This window comes from Centruroides vittatus, unplaced genomic scaffold (genome assembly GCF_030686945.1).
Source record: "Centruroides vittatus isolate TY-2023 unplaced genomic scaffold, ASM3068694v2 contig_956, whole genome shotgun sequence".
In the NCBI taxonomy this organism is placed as follows: domain Eukaryota; kingdom Metazoa; phylum Arthropoda; class Arachnida; order Scorpiones; family Buthidae; genus Centruroides; species Centruroides vittatus.
In genome coordinates, this window is record NW_027122635.1 from 532,260 (window position 1) to 556,054 (window position 23,795).

The 23,795-nt window shown below is 32.9% G+C and overlaps 1 protein-coding gene across 1 annotated transcript; it reads left to right on the forward strand.

The window, feature by feature from the left end:
- Nucleotides 1-5,593: 5,593 nt before the first annotated feature.
- GatB (glutamyl-tRNA(Gln) amidotransferase subunit B, mitochondrial) lies at nt 5,594-21,115 on the forward strand. Its single transcript, XM_067282470.1, has 11 exons — nt 5,594-5,869; nt 5,942-6,055; nt 6,572-6,770; nt 7,510-7,632; nt 11,008-11,121; nt 11,258-11,342; nt 15,695-15,929; nt 16,005-16,135; nt 16,211-16,334; nt 16,425-16,514; nt 20,901-21,115. Exons 1-11 carry the CDS (start codon nt 5,600-5,602, stop codon nt 21,027-21,029), a joined length of 1,614 nt encoding a protein of 537 aa, XP_067138571.1. The 5' UTR covers nt 5,594-5,599; the 3' UTR covers nt 21,030-21,115.
- Nucleotides 21,116-23,795: the final 2,680 nt, after the last annotated feature.

The following is a 23,795-nucleotide window of genomic DNA, read 5'->3' on the forward strand; positions in this document are numbered from 1 at the left end:
CAGCTGTTACGAGGATTGAGCTTCCGGTTAGGTTAGGTTAGGTTAGGCTAGGATAGGCTAGGTCAGGTCCTTCTCTCTCCTCATGACACTGTTCGGGAAGAAAGACTATCTGATAAAGGTAATAATTTTGACATTAGATAATAAATGAATCAACTTCTCGTTTTCTCACTGTCTTTGTGTTTTGTAGGAACATTTGGGAGGGAGAAGAATCTCCCTCCTCAACTTTACCAGGAAGAGAATTAATTTGCGATTTATCGTACAAGTGAATATTTGCCGAAATTTCCGATGGTAAGAACTCTTTCTTTTCATTTTCAACACATCTTATTCTCGTATCGTAATTTACTGTTTTTCTGTTTTTAGACATGCCGAAGATGTTTTTTGATCACACACACACACACGCACGGACATAACATCACTTTACACGAAGATATACACCGTTTAACCTTTACTCGAATTCTCGCACTCACGCACTTATATGTCAAGCGCCTCGTTCTGTGTATGCAATTCAACACAATGAAACAACCCGAACACTCGCTTCCCACAAATCCAACCCCTGGGTCCTCGTCCCGGGAAGTGGAAAAGCCAATTTTAAAGATTAAAATTCTTTAAATTGGCGGCCGAAGGGGCTCTGATAATCACAACTTGCATGGATTAAATGGAATTTCACACATTCACATCAATAATCGCTTTGTGATGAATTTTTCTGTTAAATCTCTGTAAATTTATTATGGTAAGATTTGTGCGCAGATGGTATATCTGCGCACAAATCTCGCTCGTATTTCAGTAATGCTAACTCTTACTTAAGATCATCAATTAAAGATCTTCGTGCTCATCGTATATTTCATCACACTTGCAATATGGCAGCTGGTGATTTTTTGTTTCGTTTTGTTTATGGAGGGCCGTTTTAATCTTACCCATCTTCGGTTTCTGAAGATCACAATTTGGGCTGCTTGACACACCAGGTACAGATCGCCCCGGGTTTTTGAACAGTCCGAAATCGATTTCAGTGCGGTAGACTGAAGCCTTAACAGCTCAATCTTCCGGCCGTCACCTTGTTATACTAGGTGTTGAAAGTATAACAGGTAGCGACACTTCCATATAAACAGTTTCTTATTGTACGCAGGACACTTGCACATAAATTGTTTTAGTTGGTCTGCAATGAACCCATATCTCTTATACAATATATTATTTCGGTGAGAAATTGACACCATTTTGTTCACGACGCGTTTTAGGATCTTAAATGAGACGAATTCTATCTTACGAGAATTTTCTTTATTATTAACTGTATCTATATATATAATCGAGACGAGTTAATAATAATAATAATAATAATAATCTCTCACTTAACCCAACAAAATAATAATAATAGACATAATCAAGTAGCAAATATAATACACCAAGAACTTGTAAAGAAACACAAATTAGTAGACATCCACGAGCCATACTACAAATACATTCCACAGACAGTATTGGAAAACAACACGCACAAAATGTACTACGACAGAGCCATAATCACAGATAAAACAATTTACCACAACAGACCAGACATCACACTCATTGACAAACACAATAAAATCACATACATTATAGACATATCCATTCCAAACACTCACAATATACAAAACGCATGCACTGAAAAAATTAGCAAGTACACAGAACTCGCCCAGGAAATAAGGCATCTGTGGAGGATGGATAGGGTGCTTATTGTACCTGTTGTTCTCTCCTCTACAGGTGTCATACCACACACACTACACAAAAGCCTGGGCACATTACAATTGAATAGAAACATATACATCACACTACAGAAGGCCACTATATTGAATACATGTCATATTGTGAGAAAATTCCTGAATACAGACACACATACTGATACACTTCTTTAATTTCTGTTTTGGTTACTATGCCTTGACTTTGGTCCGGCATAGTACACAGCCACCGGTGTTAACCGAGTATCTCTCACTTAATCCAACATAATAATAATAATCAGTGCAGAGCCCAAACGGTTAGGAGTTGAAAGTTGAAATTTGGTACACAGTTAGGGTACGTCACGAGAACGCACGCTAAGAAGGGATTTTTCGAAATTCCTCTCTACGGGGGAGAGGGACAGGATTAAGTCTTAACACTTCCATCAACAATGGAAATGTCAAGTAACAATGTAAGGGTTAAGTAACAATGGAAGTGTTAAGTAACAAGGGAAATGTCAACAATGGAAGCGTTAAGAATGGAAGAGTCAACAATGGAAGTGTTACGTAACAATGGAAATGTTAAGAGCACAAACGGTTAGGAGTTGAAAGTTGAAATTTGGTGCATAGTTAGGGTACGTCACGAGAACGCACACTAAGAAGGGATTTTTCGAAATCCCTCCCCACGGGGAGAGGTACAGGATTAAGTCTTAACACTTCGTGTTACGTAACAATGGAAGTGTTAAGAGAAAGCGAAGTGCAAGACGCAGATGCAGTTTTTTTCGAAATCGAACATATTTTTAGACCTATCTAAAAAGTCTGTAATTAGTCTGGAAACAGAGAAAACCCAATTCTTGCATTCTGTGAAAACGGGTAAGGTTGACTATAACGTAATAATCTTAATATTCACTAAAACGGTTAGGAATTGAAAGTTGAAATTTGGTGCACAGTTAGGGTACCAGATATAAGTTCCAAAGTGTTAAGTAACAATGGAGAACAAGACAAAGCGACGTGCAAGATTTACGGGCTCTGGAAAAAAAGAAAGAAAGAGTAATATGTAGGAACATATTCGACTTTCAAATTTAAACAGATTAGTTCGGTTTTTCTCGACCTTTCTTCTTTAGAACATTCGATGAAAATCGAAGGATATAATCAGAACATGTCGTGAAAATCGAACAATATTAGAACATTCGATTTTCAAATTCGATGTTTCTTTAGAAAAACTTAATTCGTTGATGAAATTACTGTCTTTTTTGTGACTATAATGTCTATAGTGACTATCTTAATCTTCGCTATCGTTACTTTTGCCCGAGAAACGCCGGGCCTACTTGCTAGTTTTAGAATATTTTTTTGCGATTTAAATTTAAGAAAATGTAATTGCTGATTTACATTCGATTTGCTCATTTACAGGCAGCGTTATTTATTGACGCTCGTTATTTATTACGCATGTGTGTTCCTGGCCTTAAGGCCAGGAACACACATGCGTAATAAATAACGAGTTATGTTACGAGTAATAATTTTACACATGCGTAATAAATAACGAGTTATGTTACGAGTAATAATTTTACACATGCGTAATAAATAACGAGTTATGTAACGAGTAATAATTTTACACATGCGTAATAAATAACGAGTTATGTAACGAGTAATAATTTTACGCGTGTGTTCCTGGCCTTAAGGCCAGGAACGCACATGGGTAAAATTCGGCGTAAAATCTAGCGTAAAACAGAAAGCGTAAAAATTTTTCTGAAATTTTGGCTGAAACAGAACTGAAAAAAAAGAGTAGAGCATGTCTCTACTTTTTACGCCAAAATTTCTCTAATAAAGAGGTCTTTTCTGCGACGTCAAAGTAGACACGTGGTTATTCTAACAATGGCGGCAATGAGGATTAACCCTACAATTGTGACGGTCTCGAAAAAACGAAAAATAAATGAAATAGTGGAGTTTATTGAATCCTTTCGACCACAGTGTCATGCATAAAGACACTGTATTTAAACAACGTTTACGGATGGATATAGGTGCAAAATTTTAAATAAGAGGTAGGTGTAATAGAATAGATATATAGACCTAGTATTTACATCACACGTTCTTTATTTGAATTCGGAATACAAGTGTATTAATTTAAATTTTCTATATTATAGCAGAGAACGCGGATAAAAAAATGGAAGGTACAAAGGGATAGATATATGAGAGGAAAAAATTAATAAAATGTAGCACTGTTAGTGGCAGTGGTGTTTCCTATTCGGCGTAAAACAGAAACTGAATTGAAAGCTGATTTCTGATTCAGTTTTCTGCCACACAATTTTACGCATGTGTGTTCTTGGCAAAACACATGCGCAAAATTGTGTGGCCTAACCTAACTTAACATCTATCTAACACCTTTGAGTGAAAACGTTTGAATTGAAATAACGTGACTTCCGGTTTGCATCGGAAGTTCTTGTATATTTAATTGGAGCCTCCTGACCTTAGAGTTTCCACATCTGCTCTCGACTCTCTCTATCTAACGCTGTTCTGGATTATAATGGAAGGCAGCCGGACAGACGGCGGCGACAGTGGGAATTCATAGGAATACAGTACAATTTTTTCAAATGCAGCCCGTTTCAGATGGAATTCAAATAAAACTTTTAAAATTTGAGAAGCCATTTTGTAAATAAATGGTTTAGACTTGTGAAACACCAGTAATAAACGCGCAGAATTGCTATTAAATTAACAATTCCGCGCGTCAACAATAGACTTATTATTGCCAGTTGCTTACAATCTGTAATGCAACAGGGAGCTGTAGTGGTCGCCTCATGCGCTCCGCTCCGCCGTTTGTGTCGTCTTGAGCTTGTAGGCATGGGTTCGATTCACCGATGCTCCTTTAAAATAAAATTAAAAATAATAATAATAATAAACAAACAGGCATCCGAGCTCCTTTGCTCGGCCGGGGGGGTTCCCCAGGACAACTGCCTGCTTGTTGGGCGGATCCGGCGCCCTGCGAGGAACCCGCAGTTAGTCGATTACATGGGGATTTAGATACGGATTCCCGTTGGAAGGACCACCAAAAAATCAAAAATAGAAACAATATAAATATGAACGATGCACCGGACCGTGTTCCAGTCGGTCGCACGCGCGTCCATTCATTTATTCTTACACAATCACACACTTCCTGCACTTTCCAAACAATTTTTCTGCTCCACAACATGTAATCCCTTTCCAACCCCCGTAAAATCCCCATTTTTATTATAAAATTCATCATTTAGCCTTCAACAATGCAAACGACAATGTATTTCGTAACAATGATAACAATTGCTGAACGACAATAAAAAAAAACCGTATTAAATTTTCCATTCGGCATAAATGTGCCTATTTTTTCATTTTACGTGGCCAAATTATGCAAAAATGATTATCGTCCACTTAATTCTCTCAAACCTTACTCTATTCGTTACATCTAAGTACTAAAATCTTATATAAAGGAATTTTATATAGCAGTGTAGACTCAAAATTCGTATATACATTTTTCGCATAACACACAAGGCATTTGTAATTCAATTATCATTTACACCGAAATATTACAAGACATTTTTCATAAACATGCTACCATTAAAGAAAATGGAAAGTCTATAAAGCTATTCGAAAAGAGTTGAAAAGCAAAATGCCTGGTTAATTCTTTAGTTGCTTCGCTTCTCAAACAGCTTTAGGATATTTTAAACTCTCCTATAGTTTATAAAAGTTTTCGTTATTCGTTAAAAAGGACTGTTGACAAGATCAGAGTAATTTTACTATTTAAAAAAAAAAAAATTTTCTTTTGAAGATTTTAAAATTACACATATAATTTTATAGTATATAATTTCATCGTACTTGGAATTTTATTGAATAATAATATACGTAAAATTTTCTCGATTTAATAATTAGACACCAGATGGCGTCTCGCGAGAATGGCTACCGGCGGTGGTTGTCGGTCGCTTGGTTTAAAATGCCGAAGGACGATAAATAAGTTATTTCTAAATAAAATTAGATATTATTGTAATCAGAATGTTCCTAATTACGTTGTGGACGAAGCAAAATGGAAAAGTGTCGTCGGTTTAGAAATTCACGCTCAAATTTCGTCGCATTCAAAACTTTTTTCTCGATCGTCCACCGAATTTGCCGCTCTTCCTAACAGTCGAGTGTCGTTTTTCGATGCCGCGTTGCCCGGAACTTTACCGGCAAGTGACTTTCTATGTCGACGCTTGTATAATTTATCGTTAATCAAACTAAATGATTGTGTTTACCGACAGGTTTTGAATCGTTCCTGCGTGGAAAGTGCAGTTTTAACGGCTCTGGCACTTGGATGTACTGTACATAAAGTCTCACTTTTCGATAGGAAACATTATTTTTATGTCGATTTGCCGGTAAGATGTACTCCCAATGAGAAACTTTCCAACCCCCGGAGGTGTAGAGTCACCCGCTCGAACAAAAAAGTCAATGAAACTGTACTTCTCGCCTCCCCGGGTCGGTATGCTGCCCATTCTCTGTGCTCCGCACGTAATCGTGCACTTCGGTGCTCACCATTGCTTGCACCTTGGCACCCACTAAAACTATATAGAGTATTCTGCCAACGGTCAAGTGGACTAATCGAAGCCAGCATGCTAGCTTGGGCTAAATACTTACGTGGGATACTGGAGCGATGTGACCTCCGATTGCGTGTGATCCGGAAGTGGGTTGATTTTGGAGGGCCGTATTTTGCCAACGGTCGTGTGTAGAGGCGTGGTTCCTTTGACTTTTTCGCTCCCGTGGGTGCAGTCTCTGGCTCCGACAAGATCTCGTTTGGAGGTGTAATTGTATCGATTTGCCCCTGTGAATTATGTTAGTTTTTATTTCTTGCAAATAAAAGTTTTTTCCCGAGTTTAAAACTACTTTATTTACAGGCGGGTTACCAAATCACTCAGCAGAGAAAACCCATTGCTACTGATGGAAAATTAGAATTTGTCGTTTATAATTCTGCAGTTTACAAATCACCTTTCCTCTGTTCCTCCCACATTAAACAATTGCAGTTAGAACAAGACAGTGGCAGAAGTCTGCACGATATCGATGACGGTCGGACTCTGATAGATTTAAATAGAGCTGGTAATACTGGATTATCCTGCCGGAGTATACTAAGTGAAAACTTATCATATGTATTGTTATTAATTCTGGCCTTAATTTTGGAAGTTGTATAGATGACTCCCTAAGGAATTTCGGGACTTTGAGTATATATCTGAATTCGGGACCGAGATGAGTTCAAAAATACCCTACTTTTGGACCGGAGACCAAAAATAAAAAAGTTATCATATTTACGATTTCTTGCCTTTCACAATGCATTCTATGTCATTTTTGAGTTTTCCACTAGGTGGCACTGCTTGTAGTTCAGTATACGTTTACTTTTTTTTTTCTTTTGTTCAAGGACTACTGTGAATCAATAACTAGTGATGTTAAACACTGGGCAACCTGCCAGCGGCTCCCCTCCGGGATGAACAGTCAAATGCCACCTAGTGGAAAACTAAAATGGCATAGAATGCATTGTGAAAGGCAAGAAATCGTAAATATCAAAACTTTCTTATTTTTGGTCTCCGGTCCAAAAGTAGCATATTGTTGAACTCGTCTCGATCCCCTGAGTTCAAATATATACTCAAAGTCCCAAAATTCCATAGGCAGTAATCTATACAACAGCCTTAATTTTAGTAATGTACGTTTGTCAAACTTACAAAAGTCACTATCGACAATCGTAATAGGTCTTTGAAGATTTGACTCGTTTAATGTATTAATTCTGTATAAATTATACTGTCTTTTATTATTTTAAAACTTTAAAAATTTATGATTGATTTAGGAATAGGACTGATGGAAATAGTATTTGAACCGGATCTCAGAAATGGAGAAGAGGCGGCAGGATTGATTAGAGAACTTCAAAAAATCTTGCAGTGTTTGGGAACGTGTTCTGGTTACATGAATGGTAAGTTCTAGTGATTTTTCAAACAGTTGATTTTAGAGAATTAGTTAATCATTTTATTTTATATGTTTAATTTTTAAATATTGATTTCCTTTTTCTTTTTGTCAGAATAATTCACTTTTTGTCTATAAGAAAATATTAAATAATATAGTAACAATAATAAAGATAAATTCTGCAAAAATTTAAATTTCTAATGTTTTGTTTCATTAATTGTAATATGTTTGGAATAAATTAATATTATGAGAATGCATGCAATATTTCATTTTTTTTTCAGGTTTTAATACCAGGTTGTTCAATAAGTTTTGACGCTATTAGGTTTGTGGCTTTATTTCTCTAAAAATAGTACTACTTTTTAATAAACACGTGTGAAGTTTCATGTAGATCTGTCAACTCATTCCTATATTTGCAGCTGTTCAAAGTTGACGTGTCAGTGTATTTTTTTACAATGGAAAAAATTGAATATCGCGCAGTGATAAAATTCTTATTTTTGGAAGGTGTAGCACCAAAACAAATTCATGAACGATTGGTAAAAGTGTATAAGGACTCTTCACCTTCAATTAGAACAGTAGAAAGATGGGTTGCTGAATTTAAACGTGGCCGTACAAGTCTCGAAGACGATCCACGTGAAGGACGTCCAAAAAGTGCATCAACACCAGAAATCGTAGCAAAAATACAGCATATGGTTTTGGAAGATTGTCGATTAACTGAGAGAGATTTAGTAGAAGCCCTAGGATCTCATTAGGCAGTGTGAGCAATATTTTAGCTGATGTTTTGGGTTATAGAAAGCTGTGTGCACAATAGGTGCCGCATTCGCTAACTATGGAGCAAAAACACATTCGAGTGCAACTTTCTCAGCAACATTTGGAGCGTTTTAGAAAAAATAAAAAGGATTTTGTGCGTTGTTTCATTACTATGGATGAGACTTGGGTCTACCATCATGATCCTGAATCAAAACAAGAGGCTAAGGAGTGGTGTGAACCTGGTACTTCGGCTCCGAAGCGAGTTAGGGTCCAGAAATTGGCCAAGAGGTGTTAGCATCAGTTTTTTGGGATGCAAAAGGAATTTTCTTCGTGGATTATCTCCAAACTGGTAAAACAATAAACACAGACTATTATTGTAACTTTTTGGACCAGCTGGATGTAAAAATTCGTGAGAAAAGACCTGGTTTACAGAAGAAAAAAATCATTTTTTATCAAGATAATGCACCCTCTCATACAGCTCAAAAAACCATCGCGAAAATCAGTGAATTAAAATACGAATTGTTGCAACATCCTCCCTATTCGCCAGATTTAGCTCCTTCTGACTTCTGGCTGTTCTCACATCTCAAAAAATTCATGCGTGGGAAAAGATTTTCATCGAATGAAGAGGTAATAGCAGCCATGGAAGCGTATTTCGACAGTCTTCCGGATTCTCACTTCAGGGATGGAATCCATAAATTGGATCAAGTCCTGAATCAATAGATCACTGGAACAAGTGTATTGAAGTTCAGGGAGATTATATTGAATAATAAAATGTATTTCAAACCATAAAATTGTGTTTTTTTTATCGAATGACAAAACTTATTGAACAACCTGGTACATGGAAATAAGATTTAAACAATAATTCAAAAATAATTAAATTTTACAATATTCTGATAAAGTTTCCTTATTACAAAATAAAATGTATTCAGTTCTTTTCAAAACTTGTGATGTATGAAAGTGTAAACCATAGACTTTTAATCCAAAAAATGAAAGAATAGTGAGGTTATGGCCAATGTTTTCAACACGAAAAAGTATATGCTGGACATTCGGCGCTGCCTTCCTGTAAGCCTAGAAGTTTGACAATGGCATTTGGAACATTGGTGGAATCATGCTTGACGTTCCAAATGTCATTGTCAAACTTCTAGGCTTAAACTGAACGTCCAACGTACACATTTTTGCATTTAAAACTTAGGCTGCAACCTTGCTAATATCTTCTAATTAATTGCTATGTAAATTTAAAGCAGTCATTCAATAATTTAACCTTTTGGCACCTCTGCTCTTAAATGTCATTCAAATACTTGAGACTATGTGATTTCATTATAAAGCTTCTTCAACCTGAACAGTAATTTTAAACATTTTTTAATATAATGTGCTTTATATAGTTAATTTTTCAAACTGTTTCAATGTGTGTAAGGCAGAAAGTTTTTAAAAGTGCTTGAAAAAATTATTACTGCTATTTTAGGCTGAATAATTATTTTATATTGGAAAACTATAAAAAATGCAATAAATTTTCTTTCAAAGTTTTTTTTTGAATTTAATGATGATAAATAGTTATTCAAGTGTGATAAATGAGATTTATTTAGTTCATTTGTCTTATTTCAACAAAGAATCAAACAATTTTTTTTAATATAGGCAATTTAATTAGCTTTATATAAATATGAATGGTGTTTGCTCACTGACACAATATAAAATAATTTATATTCTTCTCCTTATCTACAGTTGTATATAATTTTTTACTTTTATTTGTTCTTAAAGTAGTTTTACTTTAACTAGAAGCGGTCCTTTTCTAGCCATCCTTTCCAAATTATTTCCACAATTTTTTTTTTTTAAATTGTCATTTTTCCCATATTATGAGGAATTATAAAACTTTCAATTTTACTTAATTCTTACATGATTAATTCTCATACAAAATTAGATATAGAATATTTCTGGCAAACTCGAAGTATCAGAAGAAGCATAATTTAAAAGACAATAATAAAATCGGAGATTGTGAATCATTCAAATTATTTCCACATGCTGATAATGAATTATGCAAGAATATGCCATTCATATAATAATCAAAGTGATTGAATTCAAATGATGATCTATTATTTGAAATGTGCCCAGTTTCATGCTTACCATAATAATACTTCTCTCTGTCATTCTGGCTATTGAACTTACCCCATTCTGTATAAAATTGCTCCCAAAAATAACTTCTCCAGTTGACATTCTTTCACTGATTTCCTATTATTTTTTAATTTTATGTTATTAACAGAAAGATTATTAAAAATTAAATTTTGGTCAGGAGGACTGATATTATTTCTTTTAAGTAAAACAGTGCAAAGCATAGAGAAACTTTTACAAGTAAATGAGAAAGAAACAATAAACTATATCCAAAATATATCATTGAATTAATTTGCATACAGACACGAATACTGAACTTTAAAGTTATTTACACAAAATTATTGTTTAGAAAGTAGTTTTGTAAGCCTTATATTAATAAACTTATTTGCTTTATTTTCCCCATTTGTTTGTAATTTAACAACTTTTTACAGCAAATATTTTACCGGGTATAATTAATATAAAGAAAAGTTATTTTCAAAATATTCTATTACAAAGATATGAAGATAAATCTAAAAACATGTTCATTTATTTCTAGAAGGTGCAATGAGAATTGATGCTAATATATCTGTCAATAGACCTGGAGAACCAATGGGAATAAGAACAGAATTAAAAAATATTAACAGTGCCCGTTATGTTGCCAACGCTATCGGTAATACAACTTTTATTAAACAATTAATTAAATTTATATTTAATATTAAATTAAAAATTTTTCAAACAAATTAGCTTATTTATTATAAATTTATAAATCATTTGAATAACAATAATAATTTCCAGTTTTTAACCAGATTTTGAAATAAAACGTCAGATTAGATTATTAGAAGCTGGAGAAAATATAAAAAATGAAACAAGAAAGTATGATCATGTAATAAAGTAAGTCATTTTATTCATTTAAAAAGTTATTCTAAGTATTAAAAATAATTATAATTCAAATATATCAGGTTCAGTTCTGTTTTTGAATAAAACAAAGATCTATATTATTACAAATCATAATAAACAAATATAACATTTTAAAAAGATCCTACAGGTTTTTTTTAAGTCTCTGCTATATGGGCAATAAGAGGGCTTTTTTAGCAAGTCCATTATGATTCACAATACTAGCCATGCTCACAATAGAACTGTCATATGGTGAGGGATGATATATCTGGACAGATCAAAAGATTCTTGGGGTTTATAACCCATTCAGATTCAATTCTGGATCCCTCAGAGCAATAGACTGCTGCCTTAACTGTTCAGCCATCTCGTCGTCATAATCCTATAGGAGAAAGATTCATTTCTTTTTAACACTATTTTATGGCTGATTTCTTCACTCTTGTGTGAAGAAGAAATCACCTAGATTCACTTTTAAAGAATTTTCATTTAAAATATAATTGATAAAGAAAAATAATATACTTTTTGAATAGAAAACATTCTTCTTTATTTTAAATTTCAATATTACTTTTTGTGATAAATTTTTTATAATTTAATTAAATATTGTGCCAAACTTCTTTTTCATCTGTAAGACTGGTGTCACTCTATACAATTTTCAAGTGAAATTATCATACGAGAAACTCATATGATCAGAATCAGTTTGGAATCGTATGATAGCAGACAAGATGTTCAGCTTTGCTGTTGGATTCCAGCATTGTGCTGCACCAAGTTAGCCATTGGTCAGACTTTGACTATATACAGGACAATGTTCTTGTCAACTCCAGCAACAGATAGCAATCTTGAGACTACATGTTGCTATTGGACTATAAACTGACCTTAAATCTTTGTATGCAGATGGTTCAGCAAGTTCTTGGAATAGGATATAATAAAATGAAAAATCTGGATAAACTAATTTCTTATTTTTTGATGTAATCTCCTTTTTAGAATAACAAATTTATTCCAAAGCCTTTACTTCAGCAGAAAAAGCCAATTGTCAAGTTCTGCAAAATAGCTGTTCACTGTAGCAATAACCTCTTCATCTGTTTGATATTTCTTGCTTATTATCATTTTGTTCAGGTATGAAAAGAGATGGAAGTCACTAAGAGCCAAGTCAGGAGAGTATGGGAAATAGGGAAGGATATGAAAGTGAAAGTCAGCTAGTTTTTGCTGGATGAGGCAGGCAGAATGTGCTGATGCATTGTCATGATAGAAAAGGATTTTCTTATTCATATGGAGCCTTTTCTGTGCAATAGCAGTCTTCAATTTGTCTAGCAGGTCACAATAAGTGGCAGTGATGGTTTTATTCTTTTCCAAGTAGTCAATAAGAATAATTTCCTTGGCATCCCAAAAAATGGAAGCTATGATTTCCCAAAGAGGGAACCACTTGCCTTCTACAGAGTCAGTGAATGTGCACATGTTTCATTGTTTAGATTGTTGCTTAGACTTGGTTATAGGGGTGGATCCACATCTCATCTGTCATGTACTAATGCAAAAATTCTCACGGATTCCTCTGATAGATGTTCAAACACTTCTTGAAAGTTGTCCATATACACTTTTGTTTGGCTGTGAGCAAATGTAGTACCCATCATGCAGAGATCTTTGTCATGCCTAGTTTCTTGGGTCAGAATTTTGTACACTCAGTCAGCAGAGATGCCCACAACCTCAACAATCTCTTGCACTTTCAAGTGGCAGTCAGTCAGTACAACATCATGGATTTTGTCTGTTTATTTTTGGGATAACAGCAGTTGTGGGTCATCTGTGATTGTCATCTTCCACACTTTCTCAGCTAAGTTTGAAAAGCATTATCCATTTGCTTACTATTGAATTGCTTTGATGGGGCACTCCAAAACTTGATCCATATTGGCTTTGATCTGTAACATTTAATCTTTATTTATCAGATACAGTAAGACCCCATTTAACGCTGATTCGATATAATGTGGTCTGCTTGAAGCCTAACAAAAGCTCAAAATTTATGCTGATTTAAATTATCGCGACATTTTATTAATTCATACATAATATGATTATTTACGATCACGAATGAAGCAGGAAAAGGTGGCAATTCATCGTAGCACTGTACTTTCCTTAGATCTGTTTGTTTTGTGCAATTTTGGAAAAAATATAACATCATTGATGCCATAGGAAATATCAGATTTGCTTGGCAAGAATTAACTTATAAATGCATAAACGAAGTGTGGAAGAAGTTGTAGCTGAAAGTATCCAAGAATTCTCAATGAGAAGAGCCTATCGCTATATCATAAAATTGACCAAATTGTCAACCTAATTGATACAGAAGGACTATGAGATGTAGATGAGCAGGATATTGAGGAGTTACTGCAGATTTCTGAGTGAATTAAGTGAATTGATTCTGAGTGATTTCTGAGTGATCTGAGTAAATTGCTGAGAGCCTTACCAACAACAGTTGGTAAGGCTCTCAGCAATGACTACCTTCAAGAACTGGCAGAACAAGAAATTCGTGTAGAACAGGAAAATAGAAATTCTGAAAACAAAGAACCCAAAAAATTTCTCTACAGATTTCCTTAGTAAAAGTTTGGTAACGATAACTGAAATCATTGATCAAATTCTAGTGAATGATCCAGATTTTGAAAGGAGTGCAAAAGCAAAACAAGGTGTTCTGGATGCAATCTTCTGCTATCAACATTTGCTTAAGGAAAAAAAAGAAAGCGACAAATGAAACTACATGACTTTATTTCAAAAAAGCAAGAATTTCAGGAAAGCCAGGACCTTCATCGCAAGAGAAGAACTTTACATTTCTGTGTGCATATGTTTGTGTTATTTAACATATTATTATGCAAATTAATATAAAAATAACTTAAAATTGAAGTAAAATTTGTTTATTTTTGGTCGCATGTTCTCCTTTCCCTGTTTACTCTGTTAAAATGACTTTGTTTAACACTGTTTCGTTTAGCACTTTGTCGTCTAGGAATGTATCCCTGCGTTAATCGGAGTCTTACTGTATTTTATCTTAGCACAAATTTCTATTTTCTGCATTTTCTTTGTCATAATCGTCCTTCACTGCTTATGTCATCTACCACAGCATTTTCTATTTCCTCTTTGTTGCCAAAATGCTACACACGTGACAAGTAGAGATACTGGTTCCTGATGCCATCTGTTTCATATGGACAACACCAAGTAATATGCAATTTCAAGAACTTTCCAAACCACCTGCATAATCATCATATAAGTGAAAAAACTTTTAAACATCATGTTTATCCTTAAAAAAATATTTTAAATTAATATTATTTAGAATTTTAAATTTCATTGATTATATTTTGATCATTATTTATTTAAATTTATGCCAAATGTCAAATTTTTCAAACTGTATCTACATTATTTAATATTCTAAAATGCCCATTCTTAATTTCATATATTTCTTTATATATGTATATTTATATATATAATAATAATAATAATAATAATATATTTTAACTCTGGCTATAGGCACTAAAAGGGCATTTTATTCAGACCCATTATTGGTTCAATTAGGCCCATATGGCACTGCCAGCTAGTGAGGGATGAGGTCTAACATCTGTGGGACAGACCATCTCTGAAAAATTTCTGGGGTTTTTCAAATTGGATTTTATTCCAGGTCCCCAGAGCAGTAAGCTGCCTCCATAACTGCTCAGCCAACTCATTATTGTGGGTCTTTTGTAGAATATACAAAAAAGAACTCCAGTTAAAAAAAAGAATTAACATTTGTAGTTTTTGTCCACCATAATGAACCTATTAATCTTCCCACTTTTTCTTATTACACCCCCTCATGTTCAAAAAACATCACTTGACAAATTTCAATAAATTACAAAATTATCACAATTATATTGATTTATATCATATTAAATTTTACTATTTGAGCAATAATAATATGATTATGATGTAAAAATAAAATTTTTCGTCATTAGTGTAATGTTTGCATTTATTAACAATTAAATCATTGAAAACATAAATTTTTACATTTATTTAATAAAAATTCCATAATAAATATCTTTATTTCTCTATTTTTCAGTCATTGGAAAAAGATAGTTTTGAAAAGTTTCTTTATGAACATTGATTGAAACAAACTGCAGTTTGGATTAATAGAGTAATAATCCAAATATATCAAAATTATATGATGTTAATAAAAGAACTTGAAATTTTTAAAACAACTTTTAAAATTATTCACATAACATCAAATTGATACAGACGGGTATTGTGCACTTTGAAATCCATAATCATCATTTAGGAATTTATTAATGTTGAAAATTGAAACATTTATACAACAGATTAAGCATAGCTTTTTATATTACACTGAACCTTTCTAGGGAGACTGTTTTAATGAGAGAGAAAGAAAATGTACAAGATTATAGATATATGCCAGAACCAAATCTTCCACCTCTTAGGTTATACGACGATTCGGATAAAGAGAATTTTAAACTTACTTTGGATACTATTAACATTGATCGTCTGCGAGAAAACATTCCGTTACTACCGGCCGACGAGAGAAAATATCTAATTGAAAAATACAATCTTCCATTGAGGTCCACATTACTTTTAATGGTTGGTGTTTTGAGTTAAACTTAAGTTGTTTTATTCTGTTTATGTTATAAATTGTTTTTATGTTTGGATTTATAGAATGAAGGTTTACAAGAATTGTTCAAAGAAGTGTCCACAGGAATTAAATGTAATACAAAATTCGTATCTCATATATTGTTGACAGATATTTTATCACAACTTAACAAACGAAAGTTAAAAACTAGTGAAATGTATGTATGTATATATGCATGTATATTGCTTAAATAGGATTCAATAAATTTATTAATTATATTCTATTTTTTTAGATTAATTTCCACAGACAGAATTCAAGAATATATTGAAATGATTGACAACAAAATAGTGACATCTGCCAAAGCAAAAGATGTCTTACAATTGATGTTTGATGGCGATTCTCGTTTTCCCATAGAAGTGAGATTTAATTATTTAATTAGAATGTACACAAAACAGATATCTGAAAAAAATTTTAATATTTTATAACATTTTTTCTCTTTATTATAGATTGTTCAGGCAAATAACTGGACAATGATTTCAGATTTAGAAGATTTAAAAAAGTTATGCTCTGAAGTGATAAAAAATAATCCAAACTTGGTAATTTTTCTAATATTAGCTTAATTTTTATGCTTAGAATAAAATTAAATTTGTATGTTATGTGTTTGTTAGGCATTATAATTTTTAATTCATTCCGCTTCTAATGCAGTTTTTAAAAATTGTTTCTTCTCATGTATTGAATTGTATATACACCTCTTAACATTAACATCCAGGCACTTACACTTTGACAAATAATTTAATATGCTCTAAAACAATATAACTCATATACAGTATATAAGCAAACATCATTTACTTATTTATGTCACATTGCTTTCACTTGCAATCAATGTAAAAATTTTGTAAATTTGCTTGAAAATCATTAAGTGCAAGTTTCAGTTAAGAACTCCTATTTAAAACTTGTTGATATATTTTGTTCTTATTTTAAATATAAGTGGATATGTTCTATTTTGCCTGAAGATGATGTTTGTGAAATGTTAAAGTACTTGCATACCTATTCTTGTTTGAATTAATCTAAATCAATTCCAGAAGACAGCGTGTATTTATTAACTGCGCTAAAACTTGTGGCTTGCATGTTTTTTTAGGAAATATCTGATATATTCCACCATTTGACTTTCAAGGAAGTGACCAGTTGAGTTTTGTTTTTATGATAATCATACACTCAACAATTCAGTTCATTTCAGAAATTCCTTACGGGATTCTAGAGTAGTCAGTCCAATTTTTTATGTACAATGTTATCAAACTTATTCATAATAAAAGGACCAAGAATCTATCGAAGACTGCAGATATTTGGGACTGCCATTGACATGCATGATTCCAGAATTGATTATTGAAAGTGTGGGAAATTATCCAAGAAAACTGCAAAACTTGCTGGACTGTCATGAGGCATACCAATACATATTGTTTGGATGAATTGAATATGAAACAAATTGCAGCAAAGTTTGCTTCTTGTCTCTTGAACAATGACCAGTGAGATTATTCAGTTTGAGCATGCACAGAGCTTCGACAAAATGTTAAAAATGACCACGACTTCCTGTCCAAGGTCATAACAGGTGATGAACTGTAGGTATGCTGTTATGACCTCAAAACAACAGTCTTTGCAATGGAAGATGCCATCTTGTCCATGGCCAAACAAGTGTTCAAGTTTGCAACAACATTGTCAACATTAACAATCAAATACAATGTATGACGAACATATCAATAATTAAAATGCAGAAAGAGGTAGCTTAAAGGAAGCAAGACTAGGATGTGCAGGGACATGACATGCAACAAGTCAAATGAAAAAACATTTTGATAATAGGCATATAGGCTTTGTATTCTTTGATGCAGAAAAATGATCTTTGTGATAGATAAATCGAGGAAAATTTTTGTAGTAGTACCCATACATTCTCTAAATATTTCTCATAATGCTTCCAACTTCCTAATGCTATCCAAATTCAACAAATGTTTATTTTTAGAAATGGTGCTAAAAAATGGTTTGTTATTGGTATTTAGTCATCCCCAATTAATTCACAACCCCATTTAGTTTGAGGCACTTGCAATTGGATATCTTTAATGCATTTCATAATGTTTTCGTTTGTTAAGTTCAAACTTGCATTTTTGTTAGTTTGAAGTGTTACTTTGGTCCCAGAGCAAGTCTGTTCTCGATTAATTTGAAGTGAACGATATTGTTACACTCTTCCTGCTCTTAATTATGGCAAAACTAAAATCTGTTTTTTAATTGATACATAAAACATTTGATAATGTTTTATGTATTAAACTTAATCTGTTTTTTGGTTAGTTGACAAACACCCTTCAGTCTGGTGTGAAATAAAGAAACATTTACTGTATTTTACGGACTATAAGACGCATTTTTTTCTTCGAAAAATTGCCTCCAAAATTCAGGTGCGTCTTATACTCGAAATTAATATAAAAATGTCCAGTGTTTGATTTAAAATTCCTGCCAGTCTTAAAAATGGCCATAGGTTTCCCGAAGCATCAAATATATCTCTATCTGGTAACATTGAATTCAACTGGCAGTAGCAGTGTCGTGGTCCGGAATCGTGAGACGGGCGATTCCCGCCTTTTTATTTGTAACATATTTCTGTAAATTCAAATCAATAGCCGTTGGAGAGTGACCGATAGAACGACGGTTAGGATAACGGCCATTGGGTTTAAATCAAAGAGCGGCGATTGGTCGACGAAAGCGTACGTTGGGCCGGAGACTTCGTAGTGCTGATTGGAGGATGGTTGTGGACTCCAACCAGTATAAAAGGAGCAAGTTTCGGCGGGAGAAAGATTCCCTTTTGAAAAACCTGGAAAGTGTGAGGCTCCCGCCAGTGAACTTGAATTGAAAGTGATTTGTGTTATCGGTAACAGTACAATATTTTTGTTAGTAGCTAGTTTCGTAATGGAAAAAAATAAAAGGTACCGGTGTTCATATAATGCGGGCTATAAATTGAAACTAATAGCATATGCAGAAGAACATGGAAACAGAGCAGCTGAACGGCGTTTTGGCCCTCCACCAACAGAAAAAACCATTTGCGATTGGCGGGCTAGTAAAGAAGAACTGAAAAAAATGAGGAAGACTAAATGTGCAAATAGAGGATTGAATGCAAAATGGCCAAAACTAGAAGATGACGTATTGAACTGGATTCAAAGACACCGTCAAAATGGCATTGGAATTAATACAAAAATTGATTCAAATATACGCTCATAAGCTAGCACTACAGTGGGACTTAACAGACTTTAAGGGTGGAATTGGTTGGTGCTACAGGTTTATGAAGCGTCATGGACTTAGCATGCGAACCAAAACCAAAATATCTCAGAAGATGCCACAAGAGTACGAAGAGAAAATATTATCATTCCATTGCTTTATTATTCAACATTGAAAGAAAACCAGTGTGGAACTAAGCCAAATAGCGAATATGGACGAAACTCCTCTGACATTTGATGTGCCGAGTAACAGAACTGTTGCCATGAAAGGTGCTAAAACTGTAAATATTAAAACAAGTGGACATGAAAAAATGCACTACACTGTTGTCCTTTCATGTTGTGCTGACGGTACTAAACTTAATCCAATGATCGTTTTCAAGCACAAAACAATGCCAAAACCTTCTGAAATACCGCCAGGTGTTGTTTTCACGTACATGACAAGGGTTGGATGGATGAGGCTGGTATGAAATTATGGATTAACAGAGTGTGGGAGAGAAAGAAAGGTGCTTTATTGAAGAAGAGTTCTCTTCTTGTACTAGATCAGTTTAGTAGTCATTTGAAAAATTCTGTGAAAGAGAAATTCAGACAGGGAAATACAGAGCTTGCTGTTATTCTGGGAGGACTTACTTCACAATTGCAACCTCTCCATGTCTCGATAAATAAATCATTTAAAGTGTATATGAGAGAGGAATGGAACAAATGGATGATGGATAAAACCCAACATGAATTCACGCCGAAGGGAGCTTTAAAACGACCTACAATCAAACAAGTGTGTCAGTGGATAAAACAGTCGTGGTCTAGAGTGAGAGAAGACATTATTGTTAAATCTTTTAAGAAGTGCGGCATAAGTAACGCTCTCGATGGCAGTGAAGACCATCTTATATATGAAGAGGACAACGATGACGACGAAGAGGAAGAAGAAGAAAGTTCAGATAACGATTATCAGGGATTTTAAAGGTCAGTTCGGTTTTATAAACTAAGAATTTTTTTTTAGTCTGGCCTTGCAATCTAATAATAAAAATGGTAAAAATGTTATTTTTTTAAAAAATTGCTTAAAAATTAAGGTGCGTCTTATAGTCCGTAAAATACGGTACTAGAAAACCTCACCATGTTGCATACATAATACTCTTTGATATATCCAAGAGAAAACAGAGTAACGGCTTCCATAGGATCCATGTTTATTCTATTTTTATAACATAACGACTTATAAACACAATGTTAAATGGCATTTGCTTGCAATACTGTAGAATGTCTGGTAAATATTATATAAAATATTACATTGTGCAATAACACTATGCAATATTTATTTTTAAATATTAAAATTATCCAATTTTGAACTAAAAGGGTAAAGTGCCATTTTCAAGTTCATAAGCAGGAACAACTAGTCATCTGCACAACCAAATATAACATGTTAATAGCAATAGTCGATTTGATGTTGAATAATTTTATTGATCACATTTGTTTTTTCATTTATTACAAAAATTTTCGTCTCTAATATGGAATGTTAGTTCTATGCACAAATTTGCTTTTATATATTATTGTTATCTTCAATGCCAACCAAGGTCTATAATGTGTTCTATTGAATTCAAACCCACAAAATTCATATATCTTCTTATGAGTTCTTGTCTACTTATTAGCTGACCTTTAGATTTTCTAAATATTTAGATATTTTTATTTTGTTTGTTGTTTGATCTGTATAGAACTAACAATAATAATAATGATAATATTTTTTAGGTTAAAAAATATCAAAATGGAAAAAGTAAATTTCTATCAACTCTTGTAAATGAAGTCAAGAAAACATCTGAAAATAGAGCAAATGTACAGTTGGTGGAAGAAATCTTAATATCCATGTTGAATTCTTAAAACAGAAGTATTTACATGTAAATATATTTGTCCGGATTTTTATTAACTAGAAAATAAATACTAATCATCATCATTTTATATCACTATTTGCTAGAATGTGTTATTTTTTCTCTTTCATGCTTGCAATTGACTAAACTTCTTATCTTATTCTACCAAAATGCTAAATATAATATTTATTTTGTGTATCACATTCTGGTTTTCCAAAAATTTATAAATTTCAGGACTCTCACCAAAAACTAAAAAGTAGGAAAAGTTTTTAAAGAAAATATGATACTGAAATATTGCTTTTCTTAATGTTATAAGAATTGAACATCAGTGGCACTTAATTCTTTCATTTATTCGTGTAGTTTCTAAATGAGGAGTTCAGATGCAAAATATAATATGTCCATTAAGAAAAACTTGATGTATTGCTTAGATTTTATTTAATAACATGCCCACAGTGTAGATTTATTTGTATGAATTGTCATATTTTGTAAGTTCTAATTTCCACTTCCTTTTTGTCATAGATAAGTTTACTACTTCAATTTTTTAAAATAATGGACATAATACCTTTTGTATCTGGACTCCTTAAATATGTTCTATAATCATATCATAGAGTGCTTATCTGACTAAGGAGGCGTTATTAGTTACTTGAAATGCATTTTAAGACACAGTAAAATTTCATTGTGTCAAGTTGTGCATCAATTTGTAATCTTCAGTTAAAAGAAGAAATGAGTTTATTTTTTTCAGATTTACTATTGTCATATTCAGTTTCTAAGACACAGAGCAAGTATGTCTTGTAAGTACAGTAATTATACATTAATTTATAAAATTTAGTAGAAATTTAAGTAAAACACATGGTATGTATTTTTTTGTAATTTACTTTTAAATGACGAGTTATAATTCCCCTAAGTGTCATTAATTTCTTTTATTAAATTTTACTCTGGAAGCTTAACTTAAGTGAACAAAACTAAAAAATTTTGCATTGCAAATGGAGTGTCCTCAAGGTCCAACCGAAACAAATTTTACATTCAAAAAGTAGACAAGTGGCAGCCCTGTTGTGTTTTGTTCTAAACAACTTTTAAAATTATGATATTAAGATTAATCAAGTAAATTTAATGAATAAATTTTGTAATTCTCAAGAAATTATTTTAAATTTCCTTTAGAGAATGATAGGTCAGAAGGGCATATTAACTAAATTTGACATTTCATAATACATCAAAAAAACTGGACCCAAAAGTGAATGTTTTGTACCAATCAAAATGTTGAAAATCACATTTGATTAATGTTTTTCTATGCAAAAGTTTAGAATAAAATATTATTTACATAGTTTCCTAATTGTCTTTTCTTCTGTAAATTCACATTTTGGTTTATATGTTCTGACCTTTGATCACCCTTGGTTTAGCACTTATTATATGAATTTAATAAAATTTTCAAATGTACACAATGTTAAATGCTTTTGCAGAAAAGGGTGAATTTTCTGTATTGATAGAAACTATTTATTATTTTTCAGAATGAAATTTTGACATCAAATATTCTTAATTATTTTAATTTGATAGTTATCCATATACCAGTACTTACACTAAGATTCTACAGATATAATAGCTCATTCATCGTTAGTTACATGTGCCAGGGGAAAAGATATTGATATCATTCATTGTATTACAAATTCTAAACATGATCTAGAGAACTGATGAAAGAAATTTGCATTTAAGGAGATAATCTAGAAAAATTAATCACCTCTAACATTGAATGATTTGAATCTTTTAAAGAAATGAGTGATTGATTTCATTTTTTCTTTCCTGGCTATTATATATAACAGAGAAAGTATGGCAATCGGTCAAAAATCGCCCTCCAAGATTTTTACACTTTTGGACACCGGACACCTTGGAACTTTGAGAAATGCAAAAGAATTTGGGGACGACTGCCTGCCTTTTTACCCAAACAAGCTGTTCAATGAGCATCCTTAGGCTTAGCATACTTCTTGTGTACCTTTGTTTCATCTGAAAATACATTGGTCTTCTAATATTACTCTGTACAGAATTTTCGATGTGTGTGAGACTAAACTTAGTGTCCTATGATCCTCACATTTCTGTGCTCCTTTCTTCTTTGGAATTGGAACCATTATGGTCTTTTCAAAATATTTTGGCACGTGTCCAATTATATACATTTTGTTGAGGAGTCTGTACTGGTCATTTTAGAGTTTTCTCCCAGGGCCATTATAAGTTCTGAGGGTATCTGGTCTACACCAGGTGACTTGCTCTTTTTCATTCCCTCCAGTGCCTTATTAAATTCACATTTTAAGATTGACGGTCCCAAATCATTTGCATCAACTAGTTTCTCCTCTTCAATCAGCATCTCATCCAACTTGTCCCCTTTCTAAAGTTCTTCAATGTATTCCTTCTATCGTTATGAGATTTGTTTTTTCTCAATTAGGATATTTCCCTCACCAAACTATTAATTATTAACCCTGGTTATCTAAAATTAACCCATTTTATCTTATTAAAGAATTAGTCTAAAATCTATTTTAATCATCATGATGTTCTAGAACAGACCTGGCCAACCCAAATTGTTTCGCAGGCCACTTTGATCACGCGTAACATTACAGTAGGCCACAATTTAGGCAAACATGTTTTTAAAAAAGTAAAACAAATACAAAATGAATACAATTTTATTGTTATATACTCGCACTTGCACATTGTAACGACGACACATGCAAATTTTCATTTATTTAATTGATAGGCTGGCCAGGCCTGTTCTAGAATAATAATGGAAAAACACATCATA

Bases quoted from the DNA above. Each gene is read 5' to 3' on its own strand.
- GatB (XM_067282470.1), top strand. From the start codon at position 5,600: ATGGCTACCGGCGGTGGTTGTCGGTCGCTTGGTTTAAAATGCCGAAGG. The intron at 6,056-6,571 runs GTAAGATGTACT...CTTTATTTACAG, and splicing joins ATTTTTATGTCGATTTGCCG to GCGGGTTACCAAATCACTCA. The intron at 11,343-15,694 runs GTAAGTCATTTT...GAACCTTTCTAG, and splicing joins AAGTATGATCATGTAATAAA to GGAGACTGTTTTAATGAGAG.